At 39.1% G+C, this 25,412-nt stretch overlaps 1 protein-coding gene across 10 annotated transcripts in view; it reads left to right on the top strand.

Annotated features, from left to right (window-relative positions):
- Window positions 1-337: 337 nt before the first annotated feature.
- IMMT (inner membrane mitochondrial protein) overlaps window positions 338-25,412 on the top strand; it is a 39,669-nt gene continuing 14,594 nt past the window's right edge. For 2 of the 10 annotated variants that reach the window (XM_028122360.2, XM_088026430.1), the window contains exons 1-7: window positions 341-525; window positions 14,337-14,410; window positions 15,142-15,331; window positions 20,093-20,204; window positions 21,924-22,028; window positions 22,385-22,480; window positions 25,263-25,399. In XM_028122360.2, coding sequence (XP_027978161.1) covers window positions 481-525; window positions 14,337-14,410; window positions 15,142-15,331; window positions 20,093-20,204; window positions 21,924-22,028; window positions 22,385-22,480; window positions 25,263-25,399 — 759 coding nt within the window. In that variant the 5' untranslated portion in view covers window positions 341-480. Of the gene's footprint in view, window positions 526-14,336; window positions 14,411-15,141; window positions 15,332-20,092; window positions 20,205-21,890; window positions 22,029-22,384; window positions 22,489-25,262; window positions 25,400-25,412 lie in introns of those variants that run through there. The other 8 variants (XM_028122361.2, XM_088026431.1, XM_028122359.2 and 5 more) reach the window with 7 other exon arrangements.

The following is a 25,412-nucleotide window of genomic DNA, read 5'->3' on the forward strand; positions in this document are numbered from 1 at the left end:
AAGAAACGCTGTCAAATGAAAAAAACACGCAAACCAAGACACCATTGTTTACGTAACTTTCGCCAAATTGACTGCCTTCTACGAAATATCCAGCTGACATAGGCGGTTGAGATGGTCTCTTGCTTGAATTCTTCGAAGAATAACATCTGCTTTCTGCACTGATCAAAGCCCGAGTTTCACACTCCCCCGCACCCTCCCAGTTCACCTACTAACCCCTTCTTGGGGCTACAGACCGGAACTCCGAGAGCGACCCGGAAGGAGAAATCGCCTTTTCCGCCGAGGGAGAGCCCACCCTCTCCGAGCGGCCTGGGCGGGGTCGAGAAAGGGGGCTGCGCGTGCGCAGCGGCGTTGGTTGCCCTTCCGGTACGACCGGCGCGGAAAAGCTGTACGGACGCGGGCACCCACTCACGGACACTCTTCTCTACTAGCACCGCCGCGGCAGCTCCCGCGTATACCGGCGGTGCCGTCCCCCCGGCCGAAATGCTGCGAGCCTGTCAGTTATCGGGTGTGACCGCCGCCGCCCAGGTGAGCGCGGGGGCGCCGGGAGAGAGCGCGTGGTGAGGCTGACTCCGGGCGACCAGCGGAAAATGGGAGAGGCTTTCGCTTTGTCTAGGCCCCGGGAGAGGGGCTTGTTTCAGGGCCGCCTTTAGCGTGAGAATCCTGGGCCGACCTTTGAAGCAGTTAACTGGAGAGTTTGCCCAAGAGATGACTTGAGGGTTATTGCTGAAGTGGGATGGGTGTGGAAAGAAGGTGGCGGGGAGGCGGGCGCAGGACGGTCGGCACGGCTTCGGGCACGTGTCATCCAATCAGCCCCGCGCTGCCCTAGTCAGGGACCAATCGTGGCCGCTGCCGCTCGGGTCGCCGGTTGGGCTCGTGATAGGTTTCGCGCAGCCAGTGGTTGAAGGTCGAGGGGAGAACTACAGTTCCCAGCAGGAAAAGCCTAGCTTTGGCTTGTTGCATCTTTAATAAGGAGGTGTTTGGACTGTTAGAGTCCGCATTTTAGGGGTCAAGGCTGTAATTAATCGGGAGGGACCTTTTTTTTTTTTTTTTTGTAGCTGAGAGCGCCTCTGAGCTATTTTCACTCTAAACAAAAATGGGAGATTGTAGTTTATGGAGTAAAAGACTCTGAGGAAGGACAGGAGTCATGACCTTGTGCTCATTTCTGAGATTAGCTTGGGGATCTATCTCTTCAAGTGCTGGGACAACTGTGGCAGACATCCAAGAAGTCTATAGACGCCCAGTGACTTTTATTTCTGCACGGTTATCAAACTAATTTTCTAAAATTGGAAATAAAAAAATAAAACTATTTCCATTGCCTACAATTTTCAGAATATTGATATGTGGGAACAATGTATTGTAAAACAGGTGCTGTGACTCAAGTAGTAATTGAACAAAATCCCTAGTCATAGTGAGTGAGAAATCATAAAAGTCAATTCTTTTTCCTTCAAGTTTGCCTGTCTCCCCACTTGTTGCCAGGATAGAAGCAACCCCTTCTATAGGCAAGTAGGGTCTGTATTAGTTCTTTATTGATGCATAAGAAATGTCGCAAATTTAGCAGCTTAAAACAACACCCATTTATTATCTTACACTTTCTGATTATGAATGGTCTGGATTCTTTGCTCGGTGCCACACAAGGTTGCAGTCAAGGTGTTGATGGGGGTATGGTTCTCATCTGAAGCTCAGAGTCCTCTTTCCAAGTTCATTTTGGCAGAATTCAGTCCCTTGCAGCTGAAGGACTGAAGTCCCTGTTTTCTTGCCTGCTCTCACCTAACTCTCTTAGAGGCTGCTTGAAGCGTCTTGCTCAGAGGCATTTCAGTAACATGGGTGTTTGCTTTCTTGTAGGCTACCAGGAGTTTGTCTCTGTGACTTCAGAAGTCTCTCTTAACTTTCCTGTTTCTGACCTGTAGACCATCGTGTAAAGGGCTTTAAGATTGGGCTGGGCCCACCTGGAGAACCTCCCTTTGATTAACTGAAAGTCAACTGATGAGTTACCTGAATTACACCTGCAAAATCCCTTTTGCCTTGCAGCCCTAATCATGGGCTTAATAGGGGGTGGAGATTGTGGGGGCCATTTTAGAATCCCTCCTAATATAGTACCCAAGTGGGACTAGAAGAATGGAGGAAGTAGAGCTGCCTTTCAGGGCAGAACTGTTGGTTTGTCTTTGGGGAGCCCTCATTTTATGGCACACTCTTGTTCTGCCGTCATGTTATGTCATGGTTGCGGCTGATGTGTCTCCTTGTCTTCCATAAAGTCCAAAATTACTTTTTCCTTGTCTTTATTAAAATACTTTCTACTTACTGGGATCCCAATTAGGAAGTTGAAGAAAACAGATTAAAGCTTAATACTAAAATATGAACCCTTTTGTAACTTGCATCCACATTTTCTTATGGTCTCGAAATTGTGTTCTTGAAAAATTCATTGGTTTATTCTCCTCCTCAGTCATTCTTTAGCATTGGATATTGTTCCTTTGTGAAACACTTTTTGCCATTTTGGCTTTTCTTATGTAGTATCTAGGGGCCCATTTTACCCTTCATCTCTCTTCTTTCTCCTTTGTTGAATCTGCTTCTTCTTCTAGAAGAATATATCCAAATATATCCCCAAGGTCCTCTCTTCCCATCTCTCCCTTTTTATTTTAATTAAGACATTTTTTTTAGAGCAGTTTTAGCTTTGCAGCAAAATTGAGGGGAAGGTACAGAGTTGTCCCATATATCTCCTGCCCCCACACATGCATAGCTTCCCCCATTACCAGTATCCCCCATCAGAGTGGTACATTTATTACAATTGATAAACTTAAATGGGCATATCATAGTCACCCAAAGCCCATAGTTTACATTGGTGTTCACTTTTTGCCTTTCCGAAAGTCATATAGATGGAATCTTACAGTGTGTAGCCTGTCTTTCACTTGGTAATGTGCATTTAACTTTCTTCTGTGTCCCTTCATGGCTTGATAGCTCTTTTTTTTTTTTTTTTTTTTTAAAGCATTTAATAGTATTCCATTGTCTGGATGTACCACAGTTTATCCGTTCACCTACTGAAGGATATCTTGGTTGCTTCCAAGTTTTAGCAATTATGAATAAAGCTGTTCTAAACATTCATGTGCAGGGTTTTGTGTTTACATAAGTTTCTAGCTCTTTTGGGTAAATACCAAGGTGCATGACTGCTGTATTATATGTTTAGTTTTGTAAGAAACTGCCAAAGTGTCTTTCAGAGTGGCTACCATTTTGCATTCCCAGCAGTGATGAATGGGAGTTCTTGTTGTTCCACATTCTCATCAGCATTTGATGTTGTATTAGGGACTTTGGCAGTTCTAATAGATGTGTGGTGATACTGGATTGTTGTCCCATCTCTTTACATACTATTACTTGGGATTATATCAGTTCTCAGAACTTTAGTCCCTAAGCAGATGACTCTTTAGCTTCTTTTGGGCTTTGTACTCAAATCTTTTCCTTGTTTGATTTTGTCAACTTTATCCAGAACGTTCTGTCAAAATTCTTTTCACTCCATAAAACTTCATCTTCTTTAATGTTTTCCTGCTTTTGCTATTGCCCTTTTAGAGTCAGTTCTTTATGTAGTAGTTAATTAAATCTTTTTTTTTTTTAAGATTTTATTTATTTATTTGAGAGAGAGAGAATGAGAGATAGAGAGCACGAGAGGGAAGAGGGTCAGAGGGAGAAGCAGACTCCCCGCCGAGCAGGGAGCCCGATGCGGGACTCGATCCCGGGACTCCAGGATCATGACCTGAGCTGAAGGCAGTCGCTTCACCAACTGAGCCACCCAGGCGCCCAATTAAGTCTTTTATAAAAGCATACAGATCGCATCATGCCCTTCATTGACATCCCATCATGTTGAAGATAAAATACAAACTCTTGACCACACCCACCAGGCTCGTCATGATGTGCGCTTTGCCTGTTTCATTTTTCTAGTCTGCCTCATTCTGTTTCGGTATCTGTAGCACGTACCTCATTGCCTTGTCTTTCTGTTTTATTTTATTTTAATCTCATTGCCTTCTCATTTGCTGTTTCTTTTGCCCTGAAGTCTTCCCACATATCTTTGCTTAGCTCACTTACTTCATTCTAATATTTTCTCAAATAGCACCTTCCCTTCAGAGAGGCCTCCCCTATGTAACATAGACCTTTGACCAGTCTTTTCTTCCTTGCATTACTCTGAACTTACCCTTACCCTACTTTTACTTTGTAGCTCTTACCACTACCTGACATAATGTATATTTATTGTGGGTTTGCCACATTAAAATATAAGCTCCACAAAGGGACTGTGTCCATATTTTTTATTGCTCTCTTTCTAGCACTGATCTTAGTAACTGACTCCCAATAGATGCTCAGTAAATGTGATGTGTTTGAATTAAAAAATAGATTATTTTCTCTTAATTTTTCTTAATATCCATAAGTGGATGTGATCTCCCTGATGGCCCCATCGGTTTCATTTTATTTTATTTTATCTTACTTAATTTTTTAGAGGGGGGGGGCAGAAGGAGAGGGAGAGAGAATCTTAAGCAGGCTCCATGCCCAGCAGGAGCCCGATCTCACAGCCCTGAGATCATGACCTGAACTGAAATCACAAGTCAGACGCTTACCCATTGAGCCACTCAGGCACCCCAAACCCCGTAGGTTTTAGAACCTCTGATGGTGAATTAGAGTTCTCCAGAGTAACAGAACCAATAGGATATGTAATAGATAAAAGGATTTGTTGTATGGAGTTGGCTTCCACAGTTATGGAAGCTAGCAAGTCCAGTACCTGCAGTGGAGCTGGGGGGCTTGATATGCAGAGACCCAGGAGAACCTGTGGTGTGGTTTTAGTTTGAAGGCTGGTGACCTGGAGAGCTGATGTGCAGTTCCAGAATGAAAGCAGTCCTCTGAATTCCCCCTTGTTTGGGGAGGCTCATCTTTTTGTTCTAGTCAGGCCTTCAACTGATTGGATGAGGCTCACCCACATTGTTGAAGGCAATCTGCTTTATTCACAGTTTACTGATTTAAATGTTAATCTCCTCCAGAAACACCCTCCAAGTTGACATAAAATTAACTATCACAAATGGCATCTGCCTTATTCTTTATCTGGACTCATCATCCTTAAATTCCTTACATATGGATTTTCAACAGAAATGTTCTCTTTTGTGTCCTCTTTCTTTCCAGAAATGTGCCTCAGAACTCAAGTTCTTCCTCAGTTTATTTCCCAGACTTAACACCATTTGTCTTCTTAGTCCCAGTACTGCCTGCATCACCAGGTCCAACCTTTTTTGAGTTGGGCATTCGGTTTGGAGGGGTTGAGCTTTCAGCCCGGCCTTCTCCTAAGCTATAGATTTGGTAGTGGTCATCTGCATATGCAGAATCGTAACTGTTTATCACTTAAAATAAGAGAAAGAAGCATTGTTTCTGAGGGTTGACAAAGTCAGTTTGTTTATGGCTAAAGCTAGTTTAGGTTTGAATTCGTGCATGGACATTTTTAGTTGTCATCTTCTGGATTTTTTTTTTTCATTATGATTGTAAAACAGTATGTTATTCAGCAGTAATGCCTGCCAAGAATACATGGTAGAAAGTACGTTAGTATGTCATGCAGCTTGCTCTTTTCCTTTTTTTTTTTAAGATTTTATTTGTCAGAGAGAGAGAGAGCACAAGCAGGGAGAGCGGCAGGCAGAACGAGAAGCAGACTCGCTGATGAGCAAGGAGCTTGATGTGGGACTCAATCCTAGGACCCTAGGATCGTAACCTGAGCTGAAGGCAGACGCTTAACCGACTGACCCACCCAGGCGCCCCTTATTTCATTATTCTTATAAAATATTTTAAGTTACTGTAGAAAAAGTTGTCACATACTAATCTGCATTTCAAATGTAGAACTGGGCATTAACTTCTGGGTGTCTTTTGTTTGTGTGGGAGGAATCCTTATGACAAAACCCACCAAAACATCGGCAGTTATAGCTACTGGCAAAATCTAGAGGGGAAATCTGGAACCTCCAGATGGGGTTCATGTGAGGGGATTATTTATTATAGTTTCTTGTTTCCAGGTTGTAATGCTAGAATTTGATTTCTTTTTGTATGTTTACCTTCGTTTGGAGCTAAGGAATAGATAGATGGTTTGTGCAAGAATTTAATGTGGGAATTGTAGGTTTATCTTTTTTGTTTTTATTTTAATTTATTTATTTTAAAGATTTTATTGAGAGTGAGAGAGCGCAAGCAAAAGCACGAGCGGAGGGAGAGGAAGAGGCATAGGGAGAGGGACAGGCAGATTCCCCGCCCAGTAGGGAGCCTGACATGGGGCTCGATTCCGGGACCCAAGGATCATGACCTGAGCCGAAGGCAGGTGCTTAACTGACTGAGCCACCCAGGCACATCTCTCTCTCTCTCTCTTTTTTTATTTTTTTAAAGATTTTATTTATTTGAGAGAGAGAATGAGATAGAGCACGAGAGGGGGGAGAGTCGGAGAAGCACACTCCCCGCTGAGCAGGGAGCCCAATGCGGGACTCAATCCCAGGACTCCAGGATCATGACCTGAGCTGAAGCCAGTTGCTTAACCAACTGAGCCATGTTTCTGTAGGTTAGAAACAGTAATCCTAACCTTGTAACATTTGTTACAAGGTTATATGTCAAGGCAGATTGCTTTGAAACAGTATGGCTTTTCTTACCTGATAGGTTATTAATAAAAAGGAATTCCAGAACTAAGAAGTGTGTTCAAGTAGGATATTTCATTTATATAAATAAAGAGATTAGCTTGGTGTTTAAGAAAGAGAGCTCTAGAGGCCGACTTAGATTTAATGGTTTCTTAGATATGACTCCAAAAGAAAGAAAAGATAAATTGAGTTTTATCAAAATTAAAAATTTTTGTTCACCAGAGAACACTGAAGTGAGTGAAAAGAATGGGAGAAAATATTTTCAAACCGTATATCTGATAAGGATCTAGTATCCAGAATATGGAAAGAACTCCTACAGCTCAACGACAAAAAAGACAACCCTAATAAAACATGGGCAAAGGATTTGAATAGACATCTATCCAAAGAAGATATGAAAAGATAGTAAACATCCATTGAATAAACATCCATTGGCATTAGGAAAATGGAAATCAGAACCACAATGAAATAGCCACTTCATACTCACTAGGAAGCCTGTAATAAAAACAGAAAATAAGTGGTGTTAGTGAGGATGTGGAGAAAATGGAGCCCTTATACATTGCTGGTGGGAATGTAAAATGATGCAGAGTCAAACATAGAATTACCATATGACTCTGCAGTTCCACGGCCCCCAAAATTGAAAACAGGTGTTCAGACAGAAACTTGCCGAGAAATATAGCACTATTTACAGTAGCCAAAAGATGGAGACAACCCACATGTCCATCAGGTGATGTCTGGATAAACAAAATATGGTATATCCATAGATGAAATACTCCAGTCAGCCCCCAAAGGAAAGTACATGATACATATATGACACATGCTACAACATGGATGGGTCTTGACGCTTAAGCGTCTGCCTTCGGCTCAGGTCATGATCTTGGCATCCTAGGGATGGAGCCCCACATCGGGCTCCCTGCTCAGTGGAGATCCTGCTTCTCCTCTCCCTCTGCCTGCCGCTCCCCCTGCTTGTGCTCTCTTTCTCTGTCTCTGTCAAATAAAACATTAAAAAATTTGTATATATAAAATGGTTGATTTTTATAAGTGAATTTTACTACAGATAGGGGGAAAAAAACTTGACACCAGGTATTTGCAGATGGCCTGAAGTATAGAGACAAAGTTAGAGTGTGTGTGTGTGTGTGTGTGTGTGTGTATGTCTATTATATATGTATTTTATATGTATATGTAAAATTAAAATAACAATGATATGTTTTAAATTTGAAGTGGAGTCTGTTGGCCAAAGATGGGACAATTTTTTTTCAAAAGTGTTTAAATTCATGAGTTTATAAAGATACTGTTTTGGTTAGCTGTAGCTACATAAGCCACCTTGAGCTTGGGGTAGAAGAATAATTTATTGCTGCCTCGCTCAGTTTTGGGGTTGGCCTGGGCTCAGCTGGGCAGTTTCTGCTCAGTGTCCCTCATGAGGTTGTAGTCACACAGTGGCTAGGGATAGAGTCACCTCAAAGGCTTCCTCACTTTCGTGTCTGGCAGTTGATAGTGGCTGCAGCTGACACCTCAGTGGGGACTGTTGGCTAGAACCCCTGCATGTGGTGTCTTTGCAGATAGGATGTCTTAGATGCATATGTGGTCCCTGGGGTACGGCTCCATAAGCACTTTTCCTTTCAGTCTAATAACCTGTGAACTAAAGAGACAAGTCATCTGCTCCCCATATACCCATCATACAGTACAGTGTGACAGGCATGCTAGACACTCCCATTCAAAAAGGCAGGAAACAAGACTGCATGTAGCAGTCACTGTTCATGACATGTAAAATCTTGTTGGGTACATGTTGCTCATTTCTTAATTCTTACTGATTGATAATGATTCTTCATAACTCTTGGTTCTACTCTGGGCTCTTGGTTTCGTCCCTTGAATTATCCTTCCTTTTCAAGAAAATATAGTTAACTTTGGTTTCCTGTGAATTTTATTGGGGTTTTCTCCATTAAATAAAAAAGCCACACCATGAATATCAAGGTAAGCCCTTTACCGTTTTGGACTCCTGTGAGCTGCTATAGAGTAAAACCCTTAAAATGCTTAGTAGCCCTGTTATTTAACAAAAAGACTATGGGAAGTACACCCTTAGGATCCCCAAGGGGCCTTTTCTCTGTGTGAAAAGATTCTGTAAGGAGCAACTGCTTAGAACTTCGAGGTCTTAAAGGATTTTTGCCAACTGGAGAGGCTGAGAATGAGAAAAAGTTTTATTTTTGAGCCTATAAAGTCCTGGCTCCTTAATATTTGCTTTAGATTGTGCTTGAAAACTAGATAGGTCTTTTGGTTTGTTTTGAAGCTCATTTTTACCCTTATATCCTGCTCAAAGAAAGTAGTTGGCACTTTTGAGCATTCTGCTTGGAACTCTGTTTAGCTAAATCCATCAGTTCATTAGGTACAGCTTCTATTTTTCTATTTTGTATGACTTACCACAGGTGACAGTTTTGACAAACTTCTGACACATAGCAAGGATCCCTTTTTTCTCTAGGTTTCCAAAAACACTTTTCTTACTTAAGCCCTTACCAACACTGTGGAGGCCATAATGCTTCTGTGAAGTCTCTTCAAGGCCCTTCCAACTTTCACCCTCCACCCCATGTGCTTTATGTTTTATTGCAGCCACCCTCACTTATAGCTACAAGTATCTGTTTGGTTATAGCTATATAGCAGATCACCCCAAACGTAGTGGTATTAAATAACAGCATTATTACTCATTATTGTATAGTAATAACATTCATCATATAGGTAAAACTTACATAAATGAAAATAACAGATTATCTCTTAGGTCTAAGGATTTCTGGGCTCATGCAGTTGCAAGGTTCTGGGAAACCAGGTGGGATGGGAAATGTAACAATTTTTAGAAAATACAATTTGTCACAATTAATAAATGAAAAAATCCACAATTGGTCATTATCAGAGGATGAGTGGATAAAAGGAGAAAAAGCACTGATCCTGCCTTGCCTATAGGAACTGTACTTTGGGTAACCAAACTGTAGAGGAGGGGAAATGTCTCTTTATAAGATACGTCAAATAATAAATGAAAAATAATAGAATTACCATCTTCTCCAACTTCCGGTAAATTAATGGATCTAGACATTGTACACCAGTGCAACTGATAACATCATAAAAAGAGAGATAACCAGATATCGTGTGCCTTCTGATGAGAGAACACACCACCACCTAAAGTTTTGCCAGAGAGACTAAACCTGAGTTTGAGCAGGTGTCTGGATGTACCTCTGGTTTTCAGGGAATACAGAAGACAGGATCATGTTAAATTGCACCTTAAACAAAATCCAGCCTGTGGAAAATTCTACAGGTCAAGCAACGCAGGTTCTTCAACAAATTAATTATTGGAGGGAAAACGTATAGATTAAAAGAGACTTAGAAAATATCTTTTCTTTTTTTATAGGTAAAACTACAGTGTGGTGTCTATAGGGACTCATACTTGGGTGATAACCCCATAAAAAACTTTTTCGGACTTTTAAAACTACTTAGGATATTAAATGCTACGTAGAATATGAGAGTAGGCTAATGAATAGGATACTTAAAATTTTTTAAAATCAAGAGCCACTGGTTTAGATAAAAGCCTGGTATATTTGAGTCATGATACAATCCTCATTTCTACTTTTTTCTCATACAGAAGTAGGAAACTTTACTGCTATCAGATTTTGGCCATGAAAGATAACCTTTTTCCCCCCACGTTTATCCCTTCTTAAATCAGGGTGCATCTTTTTTTTTTTTAAAGATTTTATTTATTTGAGAGAGAGCACGAGAGTAAGCATGGGGGGTGGGGTGGGGAAGGGCCTGACTCAGGGCTTGATCCCAGGACCCTGAGATCATGACCTGAGCCAAAGGCAGATGCTTAACTGACTGAGCCACCCTGGTGCCCCCAGAGTGCATCTTATAATTGATGGTGTGTTGTTTAATTGAAAGCATTTTGATAGCTCAGCTTTCAAAAGAAAAACAAAAAAGGAGTAGCCAGAAAAATTCTGAAAAAATAGTACTCAAAGAGAGGACAAGCCCTACCAGATTAAAAGCTAATTCTAAGATGCAGTGGTTAAAATATGGTAGTATTAGTGTAGATAAGTGGAATAAAATAGGAAATCTAAATGCATCAAGGCATTTGGTGTATTTTAAAGGTGATATTTCAAATCATTGGAAAAAATTGTTCAGTCTATAATTTAGGGATAACTGAATAGATATTTGGAAAAAAATAAGGTTGACTCTGTACCTTACACTAATTCCAAGGATTTATATATTTAAAAAAATGAAACTGTGATAGAAGAAACATGGAAGAATTATTTTATAATTCTGAGGGTGGCTTTCTAAGAATATGAGAAACACAGAAGCCATATGATTGACAGTTTTGACTACATAAAAATAATTTTTTGCATGATATAAACTACCATGAACAAATGTAAAAAGCAGATCACAAACTGGATGAAAACATTTGCGATTAGCAGACACGTGGCTAATTTCTCGTCATATATAACGAGAAAAGAATATGAAGAAGATCAGTCTTACTTAAAAGTGGTCAAAACAGAGAAAGACAAATACCATGATTTCACTTGTGTGTGGAATCTAAAAACCAAATGAATAAACAGCAGAGTCAGACCTATAAATACAGAGAATAAACTAAAGGGAGGAAGAGGGGAAAGGGCAAAGTAGGTGAAGGGGAGTGGGAGGTACAGGCTTCCAGTTATGGAATGAGTAAGTCATGGGAATAAAAAGTACAGTATAGGGAACATAGTCACTGATATTGTAATAGCGTTGTATGATGATAGATCGTAGCTACACTTGGGGTGAGCGTAGCATAACATAGAGTTGTTGAATCACCGTGTTATATACGTGAAACTAATGTAACATTGTGTGTCACTTAAAAAAAAAAAGTGAAACTGGGTGTAAGGAAACATTCACTAAACAGTTTTATTAATTACCAGAGAGAGACAGAGCATGCACGCACAAGCAGGGGGAGCAGCAGGCTGAGGGAGAAGCAGGCTCTCCGCTGAGCAGGGAACCTGATGTGGGACTCGATTCCAGGACCCTGGGATCATGACCTGAGTGGAAAGCAGACGCTAACTGACTGAGCCACCCAGGCGTCCCTTTATTTTTTTTTTAGAAAAAAAGTTTATATGAACAGCAATAATAAATAAAAGTAAAGAAATAATAAAAGTGGTCAAAAGATGCATTCTGATCATTCATAGAAAAGGAAATAATGTCATAAATACATGAAAAGACATCAGTCATAATAAAGGAAGTTGTGATTAAAACTGTACTGAACGTGTGTGTTCGGCAGGCTGTGAGAAAACATACTCATATTACTAGAAGACATTTTGACTACTTTGGCAGTATTTATCAACATTGCAAATTTTACTTTTAAGAATCGACCCAAAATAATGTATATTTCCCAGGCAGCGTTATTTATTATAACAAAAATTTAGACAGAATCTCACTGTCCATCAAAAGGGGGCTGGTTAAGTACATTAAATAACATCTATGCGGTGGAATAATGAATCTCCATAAAACCCACTGGGAAGAGTTCATTGACTGATACAGAAGGATCACAGATACATCTTGTTGAATGAACTTCACTTCAGAACTGGGTGTATATTATGGTATTTGTGTTAAGGGGGCGTTTTGGGAATTCTCTCACAAAATATCTCTGGATATACAAGAAACCGATAGCATTGGTTGCTTATGGAGAGGGGATCTGAGTGGCTGGGGGACAGAAGTAGTGAAGGAGACCACTGTATGCAACTAAATCTTTTGAATTTTGATTTTAAAGTTTATGTTTTAATTTTCTGCATACTAAGAACTGTAAACTTACAGTCACATCAGATATATTCTGTCAAGGAGGGAAGAGGGTGAAGGTAAAAGAAACTAGAAGATGGAAAAAGAAACAGGTTAAAAAATAAATACTGTTGTGAAATAAGGTATTCTTGAGTTCTAGTGTTAATTTGGTTTTGTACTTCCCAGATTCAGTTTTCCACTATTCTGTTTGCCGCTTGATGTTCCAGGTAGCTAGTTATCCACTGTGAACAGTGTCTTAATTTTTGACTTGAATACTTCTTTGTACCTATGAAAGTATAGAATCTTAAGTACAACTTTAATCGTTTCCTCATAATTTCTAAGTCAACAAAATGGAGTTGTTGGCATATAAAAGTAGATGCACTTCTGTTTAAAATGTCATATAATCTGCTTTACAGAATGGTAGGAAAACATGCTTTTCTGTTAAATACAGTTGAAAGATGTTGAGAATTCTACACGTAAGATAATTGAAATGCTTTTAAAATACCAACTATAACTTCTTTACATGTTGTAAAACATCTGACTTGTTACTTTTTTCCCCTGTGTTAAGACATTAATGTTTACCTTCAGGCTTAGAGCATAAATTGCAGCTGTAATTCTAGAGTAGTTTTATGTGGCCTATCAAGTTTCTTTGAATTTAAGATATTTCTAAAAGGAAATTTGTGTTTTTCTGATATTCTTTGAATGTAGTTTCATCAAGGAACCCAGAGAACGCATTTTCCCTCTTGCCTTGTTGCAGTTTGATTTTCTATTTGGTATAAGGAAAGGTGATATGGATGCAATAAATTTGAAATTTCAGATTGATTGCTATGAATGACTTTAAGTTTATCAAAACCTTCCCCAATAGTATTTCGATAGGTGTTCATTTATTTTATTTAAGGGATTCACATATTGTTAAGAAACATTTGCATTTATGTGCTTTACTTTGATTAAAATGAATTTTGGAATGTTGGTCTGATAATTTGCTTTTGAGTAAAGATAGACTAGTTACATGGACATAAGTATTTACTTGAGCATTTATAACGTTACAATTTTCTTAAAATTTTTGACTTCTAGGGGCGCCTGGGTGGCTCAGTCAGTTAAGTGTCTGCCTCCAGCTCAGGTCATGATCTCAGGATCCTAGGATGGAGCCCTGCGTTAGGCTCCCTGCTCAGCAGGGGGGGTCTGCTTCTCCCTCTTCCTCTGCCTCCTCCCCTTGCTCATGCTCTGTCTCTGTCTTTTTCAAATAAATGAACAAAATCTTAAAAAAACAAACAAAACTGACTTTTAGTTTAAGGCAAACCAAGATGAACTTTTATTTATTTATTTTTTTTGAAGATTTTATCCCAGGACAATGAGATCATGACCTGAGCTGAAGGCAGCCTCTTAACTGACTTAACCCCCTAGGTGCCCCCCCAGACGAACTTTTAGATTTAAATGACTGCCGCTAGGAAATGACTGGCCCCATAGTTATCTTACAGATGGGAAATTTGATTTTCTAGATAAATTAAGCTAAGATTGGATCTCTCCTGAGTGGATTCATATCCATTCTACAATGCAGTGTTTTCTGTGGGTGATTTTTCAGATGTCTAAATTAAACTTAGTAAAAATAGGCATTTTATACTATTTTATTTTTTCTTGCTGATTAAAACATATGGCAAATTCCAGTCGTAGCCAAGAAACAGTGTACATAACAGTTAAAAGTGCTAATTGATCATAATCTAATAATCATTTTTTTAACCTTAAAAATAATCTTATATGAGCCTTGGGATGCTGGAAGCATCACTGTTGTTAAGGGTCAATAAGAATGTTTCACGGTTGATTTCTGAAAATAAAATAATTTTTTGTTTAGCAAAGACGTGTAATAAAGATATTACATCAGAGTTACCACCCTAAAAGCTTTCCACATTCCTTCTGCATTGGTTGTGATGTTTTTTCCTTCCTCTCTAGAGTTGTCTCTGTGGGAAATTTGTCCTCCGTCCATTACGGCCATGCCGTAGATACTCTGCTTCAGGCGGTTCTAGGTATGTGGTGTGTCTCCCTGTAAACGGGCTTTTAATCATGTGTAAAGAGATGTGGGTGCGTCTGTTTGCCATGAATATGGAAATAGCTGCTTAAAATCTTTTTTGTTAAGGGGTACAAACACTGGAGCTTTGCTGTGAGAATTTGTAATGATGCTTCTTTTGGTTTTTTTGTCGTTGGATGGCATCCGAGGTAGACAGCCTCCCTCCCCCATGTGCTGTCTTCCATTCTGTGGCTAATAGATTTATATCTGGAGCTCAGCATATTATAATTTTAAAAGTATTTGTTTTATCTGATATTTGTATTGTCTGTCTTTTGTAAAGAGTTTATTTTATTTACAGAAATGTTTTATTAAGGGGAGAGGAGCTTTAAAAGTTAGTGATACTTCTTTTTTTGGGTTCAGAGGAAATCTCTTGATTGTGAACATCTTGAATTTTTTTTAACATCTTGAATTTTAACTGTTACAGGGTAGATTACTTCATTCTTCCTACTCTAGATATTACTGTACTTATATAGTTATCCATAAGTAAATGTTACTTTCCATAGCAGACATGTTTTAAAGCAAATCAGGGAAAGGTGATGTGCAGCTATAGTAATAAACTTGGCTGCTGTGATCTGAATCAGCAGTAGAGGGGTAGAGGTTAAAGGTCTTTGAGACTCTTACATTGGTCTAAGGGAGTAGGTTTGGGAGAACCAAGAAATATAAATGTGTTTCCTGTTTTCTTTCACTTAGGTTGTCCCCTGGTAAAATTGCTGGAGCTGGCCTTTTGTTTGTTGGTGGAGGTATTGGTGGCACTATCCTGTATGCCAAATGGGATTCCCATTTCCGGGAAAGTGTAGAGAAAACCATACCCTACTCAGACAAACTCTTTGAAATGGTTCTTGGTTCCCCACCTTATCCTGTTCCATTGCCAGAGAAGCCGGTAAGAGTTTTAAACAATATTTCAGTTTATCGTATGGAATACTTGTAAAAGCAGGTTGTTTTCATTCTGAAAATATATTACGATTCAGTAGAACTTGCCAGATGTGTGTTTGCTAGTTTCCTTTAACATTAATTTGTAGAGTTGGATTTTTATCCCTTCTGAGTTAAGTGTTCTCATTTAGTACCCACTACATAGAAAATAATTGCATGGCACATGAGGGTAAATGGAAGAGGCTGCTTGGGCAGAGGTAACTGGTTGTCCTGTGGATAGAGGGTGGTGTGACAGCCTACACTGGTGCAGCTATCAAGCTCTGACTTACAACACTAAAAACATAAACATAGAATGGTCATGACAGGGTGCCTGGGTGGCTCAGTGTGTTAAGCAGCTGCCTTCGGTTCAGGTCATGATCCTGGAGTCCCGGGATCGAGTCCTGAGTCGGGCTCCCTGCTCAGCAGGGAGTCTGCTTCTCCTTCTAACCCTCCTCCCTCTCAGGCTCTCTATCATTCTCTCTCTCTCAAATAAATAAATAAAAACCTTTAAAAAAGAATAGAAATAAAAAAAGTAGATATTAAAAAAAAAAAAAGAATGGTCATGACACAGAACCCAAGGGGTTATAGTAATGTCTCTTTTTAGACCACAAGAGTCACAGAATTTTCAGCTACTTACTGATTGGTTGACAGGAATATCTTCTGGTATTTCTGGAACTTTGTACATATTCAGAGTTTGAACCTCCCCCTGCCCAGGCTTAAAATTTTTAAAAACATCTTAAATAATGGTTCATTCAAACAACCGCTTGAAAAAAAATTTACAAAAGAGATCATGGAGTTTTGCTCATTTGGTCTTGGGTATTTCTTTATGCTGTGAGGCTGGACATGGCTGATCAGTACTTTCTTAGAAATTGGGTGGACTTCTGTTCTCTAGTATCTAGCATAGTCTAGAGGTCAGTCCTATCACAACATTAATAATTGGAAAAGCAAGTGTCCTCTTGCACCTTCCCCTGACCCTGTCATGCTTTTTCAAAATAGTCTTCCACATCATTTATTCTTCCATATGAACTTTATAATGTCTGTGCTGGCCAAGAGAGACAGTTTTGCGGCTTCAGTAGTCAAGGAACAGAATTCTGTGGATTCATTCTAAAATCTTGGGTCTATTTTAACCTTCATGACCCAGGAGAAATAGCTGAGAGCAATTCTAGGAGTAAGGCTGAACAGTTGAGAGTAGTGTTCTTTTCTTGCTTGACATGACTTCAGGTGTCATTCTTTGTAGATTACTTGTGTTTCTCTCTCTTAGGAGTCATGGCCTCTTCTCATTCCACTTTAGCTATCCTTACATATTACATCTATTACATTTCCACTTGGATTACTTGGCAGGTCCATACTGCACCACCTCAAAAGTTACACTCTCCTTGATTTGCTTTTTTGTGTTAAAGGTAGTACTATGATGTCACATAGTTAGGTTAGAATTCTTAGGTTCATCTTCATAGTTGCCTATATTTTGTTAGCTATCATATCTTGTTTAATCTCTGATACTTATGTTTTTTCTTGCATTACAACTGTCATCCCATTTCTGACCTGTATCACTTCATATCCAAACTAGACCTGTTTCCCCCCCCTCCCCCGCCCAAGACTTTCCTCCCAGTCTCCACCCCGGAGATCTCTCCTCCTATCATAATCTAGGCCATCCTTATGTCAGTACCAGAGAATCTTCTAAAATAAGTGCTATCACATTTTTATGATATTTTCATGTTATCATTTATTAGTAACTTTTATATATTTATCATTTGAAAGACAGAAGACCACAGAATGAAAAACTAGAGAGACTTTAGACATTGTTTCATGTTCTGAATAAGAAGAGTAAAGCCAGGAGTGGTTAAAAGTTAGCCTAGGAGCTAGCCATTTGTAAATAAATAAATAAAACTAGCTTTATTCTGTAGTTTATGGTTTTTGCTGGTTTTTAGGTTGACATTTAACACACTTGGCAGTCTGGCTCTTATTTACCTTTCCAACCTTATCTCTGAATGGTCCTGCACATAAATCCTTAGCTTCATGCCACTTTACCTTACAAATAAATCTTGTGCTTTCCATCATTTATTCAGCAAATGTCAATCAAGTGATTATTATATACCAGACACTGTTTCAAGGGCCGGTGTTAAAGCAGAGAGCTAAACAAAGGTCGCTTCCACTTGCACAACTTTTCCCTTGGGCTTGTACCCAGAGCGGCTTCCTTTCTTTTGCCTACTAATGTTCTCTTCAAGACCTACGTCCTTTACTGCATGCACCAAAGTGTTTTTCTCACCTCTGAATTACAGTAGCAGTTAGTGTTTTATTTTTTTAATTTTCACCATTTATTCATTCTCTACTCTTGCACATTGTTACCAACTTCTTGCTTTTAGAAGCTGGGTATTTTATTTCATGATAATCCTTTTGGTGCCAACATGATTATTTATGCATAGATAATAAATATTGAGAGAAGATAAACTTAAAATCTTTTTGATGGACATGGAATAAGACCTGCCTAAATGGAGACAAATATTATGTTCCTGGATAGGACTTAATATCATAAAAATGTCATTTTTCTCAAACATACACATTTCTCTCAAATTTCCCTTAAATTTGTATATATTTGACAGAAATGACAATTGTACACACACACACACACACACACCCACCCACCCACCCACCCATATACACATACACCTAATAAGAATTCTAATGGATTTTTTTAGACGTTGAAGAATTGGATAAGATGATTTTAAAATTCACATGAAAGGATAAATAATGTACTAAACTAGCCAAGAACATTTCAAAACAGTTTTGGGTTGGGGAGGGGTCAGAGGACACTTGCTTTTCCAGGTAATTGACTTTGTTATAGTCCTACTTTAATAGAACAATAAGGTTTTGACACAGGATTAGAAATTAGAGGAATAGAACAACTTAGTCTGGAAATAGGTCTTTTTATACACAGACATACATACACACACATTTATTGTGAGGATATGAGTTGCTAGAACTGTATGTGAAAGCGATCTGTTAATAGCTGCTAAAAATATATAACCTCTTTGACCCAGCACTTCTTCTTTTGGCAAACTATCCTACAGATACCACACTACAGTGCTTTTCAGTTACATGGACAAAGATTTTTTTTTTTAAATAAAGATTTTATTTATTTATTTGTCAGAGAGAGTGAGCAGGCGTACAAGCAGGGGGGAGCGGCAGGCAGAGGGAGAAGCAGGCTCCCAGCTGAGCAAAGAGCCTGATGAGGGACTCGATCCTAAGTCCCTGGGATCAGGACCTGAGCCGACGGCAGATGTTTACGGACTGAGCCATCCAGGCACCCTGGACAAGGATGTTTAACAACAAAAAAAGCAGGAAGCAGCTTGAATGTCCAAAAATAGGAGAGTAATTGACAAAATTCTAGGGTTGCAGATACATTAAGATATGCAATTAAATTAGGATGCTATGCAACTGAAAATAATTTCTTGACCTGGAAGAGGATGTCTGTGATAGATTAATAAATGAAAACAAAACCAAGAACTGAATTACATGATAATTTGTATAATATAACCCTATTTTGGTTTGTTTTAAAAAATGAAAAATTGTATATGTATATATACCTGAACTTATGCTCAAGGGTGGAAGGATAATTTCAGGCTATTGGCAGTGGCTACCGGCAAGTGCTGGAAGGGAAAAGAGTAAAGAGGCAAAATAAAACCATTAATATGTCTTGATATTATTTTGCTTGTTATAGTGAGCATGTATTTCATGATTTAAATGATAAAATTTTACTAAAAGAAAAGCACATATTTCTCATTTCTGGTAGTGACAAAGTTCAGAACTATATTGCATTTGAATAGTCTTTGAGATATCTGAATCCCATTGCCAAGTTCTGGCAAAAAATGGCACATCACAGGTGGTAAATGAAAATATTTCTTTTACTCAGTAATTTTCGCCAGCACATCATATGGTAGTCCTGTTAGTGAACAGGGTCTTAAACCTAAGGCAGATGGTAACTGAGAAAGAGAAAATTGGGCATTATAATAGGATTGTGTTTTCTCGTGTGCAGTTGCATGAATCTGGGAGATTAAAGAAACAAAAAAACCAACATTCAGTTTTACTCAGAGCCTCTGAAAATTGTATCTAACTGAATGTATGCACAAGGCAACAAAATTTGATTTAGAAAGCAGATGGAAATGGTCTGCTCAATGTTGCATATGTAAAAGAAACGGTGTTTAAAGGGAAGCCTCCAGGGGCGCCTGGTGGCTCAGTCGTTAAGCGTCTGCTTTCGGCTCAGGTCTTGATCTCAGGATCCTGGGATCAAGCCCTGCATCGGGCTCCCTGCTCAGCAGGGAGCCTGCTTCTCCCTCTCAAACTCCCCCCCCCCCCACCGCCGTTTCTCCCTCTCCCACTCCCACCTGCTTGTGTTCCCTCTCTCACTGTATCTCTCTCTGTCAAATAAATAAATAAAAATCTTAAAAAAAAAAATAAAGGGAAGGCTCTGCTTCATGTAGTTTATTAGTTGCCCTAAGAGAAGCCTCTGTTACTATGAAAATTGGGCCAGTCATTTGGAATGAAGTTTTTGGGTTGCATTTTTCTAAAATGAAAACTTCTCTTACCTTACTGTGGTTAATAAGATATGTAATATTATGAAGTGTTAACTTAAAGCCTGATATGCTTGGATTTTGAAATAATACACGTTACTGTATGCTGCCTTAAAATAAAAAAAAAAAAGTATTTGAAATGTTACATGTTTTTTATTTCCAAGATTCAGTCTGGTCCACTAAAAATCTCTAGTGTATCAGAGGTAATGAAGGAATCTAAACAGCCTGCCTCACAACTCCAAAAACAGAAGGGAGACACTCCAGCTTCAACAACAGGTACCTATACTTAGAATCAATTTTTAAAAATTGTAGGTAAATGAATTGTTTTAATGTATTTGTACCCAGGGTCAAGAGGGGGCCCCTACCCCATGAAGCACTCTTCTGGTCCTTCTCACCAGGGAAGGAGTGTTTACACCTATCATTTGACACTCATTTTAGGAGTTGAGTGGGATATGGAATTGGACTTTATTATGAATAGCTACTGAGTGAGGATAATGGCAAGAATTGTCTTGTCTACAACACCTTTTCTTTATATTTTTCTTCTCTGACTCCTAGCCTTTCTCTCTTCTTAGTGATCTGGCTGTGGTCTGGGGAATTTTTTTCCCCATTCATGATTTGCCAGTAATTCTATCCCAATTTACTGCACTTACCTACTCTAACCTGCTCAGTAAACATTTCAGCTTCTGTGTTTCTCCTTAAGTCACTTCTGTCCTTCTTGACTTTCTTTCATTCAGCAAATATTCACTGATTGTCTACTATGTGCCAAACATTCTTCTAGGCACTGGGGCTATAGCAGTGAAGAAAATAGTAAAAACAAACACAAACTATGCAAATATTTCTTAGTGGGATAAGGGGAGGAAGATTATATATAAATATATGTAAAGTGTATAGGATGTCAGAAGTGATGTGTTGGGGGGGAATATTGCAATTTGAAATGGAGTGGGTAAGGAAAGTCTCACCTGGAAAGTGTCATTTGAGCAAAGACTAGAAAGCAGTGAGGGATTAAGGCATGTATAAAAGGCTGGTGGGAGGAAAGCATCCCAAGCAGAGGGATTAGCTAGTGCTAAGGCTTGGTATATTTAACTAGTAAGGAGCACATGAAGCTGGAGTGGAAGAAGAAGAGTAGAAAATGAGATCGAGAGGAAGCAGGAAGCCTATTGTGGCAGCCTTTGGAGGCCATTATAAGCATTTTGCTTCATATTCTGAGTGGGTTGGGAAGGTGTTAGGAGGGTTCTGAGCCAAGGGAGTGATATCTGACTTTTAATAAGATCAGTTGCTATTGCGGAGAGTAGATAAAGGGACCAAGAGCAGAGCAGGGAGACCAGTTAATAGGCCTTGCAGTAATCCAGCTTCATCTCTTAAATGGGACTTTTAGTTTATTTAAATTTTCTTTTTCTCTATTTTGCTCTTTTTTTCTCCCCTGTTTTACCTCTAGAATTATTCAGTTTCTTTTCCAACACTTGTTTATCAGCTCTTGATTTTTTTCAGCCTTCCTTTCTTCTTTTGTGTTTAAAACTGTCATACTGTTCTTGCTCACAACTCTTCTTTCATCTCTACACTGTTCAAAGCAGTTAAAAAATATCTTTTGGTTACTTTGTTTTGTCTACCTTCTTCATTACAGGCCCCTTTTTCCTTTGTTACTACTTTTCCATGTTATGTAAATTTTATGCCTACTTCTCATATGTTAAGATTTAATGCCATTTAGTACTGTTACTAGAAGCCCTGCCTGAGAATGGTGGTGCTTAAAGTGTAAGAGATTCCTTTCTCTTGTGCATTTCCCACCATTGTCCATCTTGTGTGGGTTTGTGTCTGTGGGGGACAGGGCCATAGTCTGTTTGCATGTTTGAGTAGTGACAGTACATGCGTTTGTGTCGTGAAGTGGGTGTTAGTTGTAATAGATTCCTGTGTGCTTCTGTGTTAACCCAGGAAACTATAAATACCATGAGTAACATATATTTATAGGACCTACAGAGGCAGCTCAAATTATTTCTGCAGCAGGTGATGCACCGTCAGTCCCAGCCCCTGCGGTTCAGCATGAGGAATCTATAAAAACTGAGCACCCTGGAATTGGTGAAGGGCAACCCAAGCCTGCAGCTTCAGGTAGTTTATATTTGTGGTTTTATAAATGATTTGTTCATCAGAACTATTTAATGCCTAGGCAACCTCTAGACAGTCTGTAAGTACCCACTTATACTGGTTTTATTTCCAGACTTGCTTAGGGAATTTTTTAAAATTTCAGAGTCTGAGTAAATCTCTGAAAGCAAGAGGTTTAAGAGCTGATCCCTTATTTCTTCATGTTGGAATCATTGACTGATGATGTGGTTTTAGAATCCTAATGACAAAATGCCTTCAGTTGATAGAGCTGGCAAGTACAAACGATGGTGTTTTTATATCCCTCTGAGCTATTGAAATTCTGTGCTGAAATTTGATTTCCTCTTATTTACTTATGCTGCAAGAGGAAGCATCCTCAACTTCTGTACGGGAGCGACCACCCGAAGAAGTTGCAGCTCGCCTTGCACAACAGGAAAAGCAAGAACAAGTTAAGATTGAGTGTATGTAAACCAGACGACTTCTGAAGCACTTTGGGTCATGTCCATCAGTTGCTGTCTTCTTCAGCCATCGGCACATGTTTCTCATCCATCAGCTAGTTTGGTTTCTTTAGTGGCATTTGTCTGTGTACCACCTTTATTTCATCATTTGTATTCTTTCCATTTAAACTTTTACCTGGGTAACAAAGGCTATTCTTAGTGTACAGTTGGAGAAAATTCCGAATAATACTTGTACTTAATCCATTTGTGTTTATTAGGGTTTGTGCTAAAGATTCTTTGTATTCTGTGGAACAGAAATTGTTTATGTTTTGGCAGCTTCCCTGAGAGTCTTTTAATTGCTCTGGTTTATTACCAGCTTCTGGACTCTCTCTCGTAGCCTCATTATCGGACATTGGTCACAGTGGAATGTTATACACATTGCCGGTTTCCAGCTAACTGAAGCATATTCCTTTTTAAGTTTCGATTTTATGTTAAACTTTTTGACGGTTTTAAAAAATGACACTAGATACCTAAAAATGTATTTTCTGGTCTTAAACAAGGTGCAGGGAGCATCATTTATTGTACTGGGCAGTATAGTGATGTCTCTGGAGGTAGGGGATATATAGCTTTTTCCTGGACTGAGAGCTGTTTGTGTTAAAGTCTTATGGCAGCTGTTTATAGTTGTTTGTTTCTCCCCATGTCTTATTTCTGCTTTTCTGTTTGTCTTGAGTGGTTCTTGTTTCCCTTCTAATGCTTTGGTTCTGCCCTACCCTGAGGAGGCAGGTTTGTTGAAATTATGTAAAGAGTAGAAGGGACAGAAGGAGTATAGGTGCAGGGCTTTAGTTTGGCTCCCTGGATTTTGTTTTTTGTTTTTTTTTTTTATGTGTTCTTGTGAGTTTTGGCCATGGTTACAAATAATTGGGAATGTTGAGTATTCGACTTCTAAATAAGTGAAATATTTCTATATTTTTTTCCCACTTCCTAATTTTTCCTGAATTCTCTACTACAGCAAATCAAGATAATTTTTTATTCATATTTTTTTATTTTTCACTTTTCCCCTTTTATTATGTAGACACCTTGAAGTAAGTTGTACATTTAAGATTAGTGATGTCTGCTGTTTCATCATGCTCCCTTTTTTTTTGGTCCACTTCTTATCTTTCATTTTGGGCAAAGTGAAAATTGTAAGGATTTTGTCTGTCACCTCTTAGTTTTCTCCCAAGCTTTACTTTTAAAATGTGTGTGTTTGTAATTCTTGTCAAGAGTCAAAGCACCAGGGGCACCTGGTGGCTCAGTCGGTTAAGCATCTGCCTTTGGCTCAGGTCATGATCCCAGGGTCCTGGGATCAAGTCCCACATTGGACTCCCTGCTCAGCGGGAAGCCTGCTTCTCCCTCTACCCCTCCCCCCTGCTCGTGCTCTCTCTCTCTCTCTCTTACTCTCTGCACACAGAATCAACAAGTGGAATTACATCAAACTAAAAAAGCTTTTGTACAGCAAAAGAAACAACTAACAAAACAAAAAGGCATCCTGTGGAATAGGCGAGACTATTTGCAAACCATATGTCTGATAAGGGGTTAATACCCAAAATATATATGGAACTCCTACAACTGAATAGCGGAAACAAAACAAAATAAGAAAGAAAGGGGGGGGGAAGGAGGAATCAAAGTACAGTGAGTAGACCTGAAGAAGACTTGGAGCCTGTGGGCCACTGTGAAGTGATTTACTGTTCCCTGTGCTCTCATGTCTTCCCCACCCCGCCAACTCATGCATGTTCCCTCCCTGCCTCCTTTTCTCTTTGTACCCCTCTCTTCATATCCCCTGTGCCTTCAGGTGAACCTCAGTCTGACGCTCGTGGTGTGGTATTTTCTCATCATCAACTTTCTCCTTTTATCTCCGTTGCCCAGGTACTGCAGGTGGTTCAGAGGTTCCATTTGTTCATCTCTAGCTTATGCTTCTTTTGCTCAAAATCACCTTCTGTTGTTTTACCAGCCAAACATATTTCCCTTTTTAAATCATCTGATATGCGATAAATTAGTCTTCTCACTGGCTTTCTTTCTTCAGATGACCATTTTGCCGTTTTAGTATTATGTCTGGAATCATCCCTTGCTTTATTTTTTTTTAAATTAGGTTTCTTTTTGATTCCTGAAGCAGCATATAGAAATATGATCTTAGTAGGTTGTAGCCTCTTGCATCTTGAGATATGGCTGTTTCTTGAGTTCTCTTACGGAAAACACTGTCCCTTCCCAAACTACCTTTTCTTTTTTGTTGCCATGTTTCCTTATCTTTTTCTTCCTCTTGTCTGTCTGTTATCTCCTTATATCTTGGTGATATAAGTTGCTCTGAGTATCCCTTCATGCTGAGGAGATACTCTTTTTCCCTGTGGATCTGTACTATCATTTAAACTGAAAAATGCTGGTGGTTATACTGAATTTATAGCCTCTAGTAGCTAAAAGGGGCTGAACAGTGCCTTAAACTTTGTTCCTCCCATTTGAAGTATATGCTAGCCTTCTTTAAGCAATTTTTTGTCTTAAAAAAAAACCCAAAACACTTTCTATTTTAAAAAAAATTCAGTTGTATATAAAGGTAAAAATAGTATAATGAATCCCCATAGGTCTCTCCACCAGATTTAGTAATTACTAACATTTTACCATACTTTCCAATGAAACGGATTCTCTAAATCTGTGTGTTTTTGTTTTTTACATTTTTGAGGAAATGCAAAAGAAGACTCAGTAGGAGAAGAAGGGAAGTTTACATTAAAGTTATTTAAGAGGGAGGGATTTGTTATTTTAACTGTTCTGTGTATTTCAGCTGTAGCCAGGAGCTTAGAAGATGCTCTGAGCCAAACTGCTCACATCACTCAACAGGCCATTATAGCTCAGAATGCTGCGGTGCAGGCTGTCAATGCGCACTCCAACATCTTGAAAGCAGCCATGGACAATTCTGAGGTGAGCCAAAGAA

This window comes from Eumetopias jubatus, unplaced genomic scaffold, assembly GCF_037043125.1.
Source record: "Eumetopias jubatus isolate StellerSeaLion01/CBP00866 unplaced genomic scaffold, mEumJub1_p1.0 scaffold_9, whole genome shotgun sequence".
Lineage (NCBI taxonomy): Eukaryota > Metazoa > Chordata > Mammalia > Carnivora > Otariidae > Eumetopias > Eumetopias jubatus.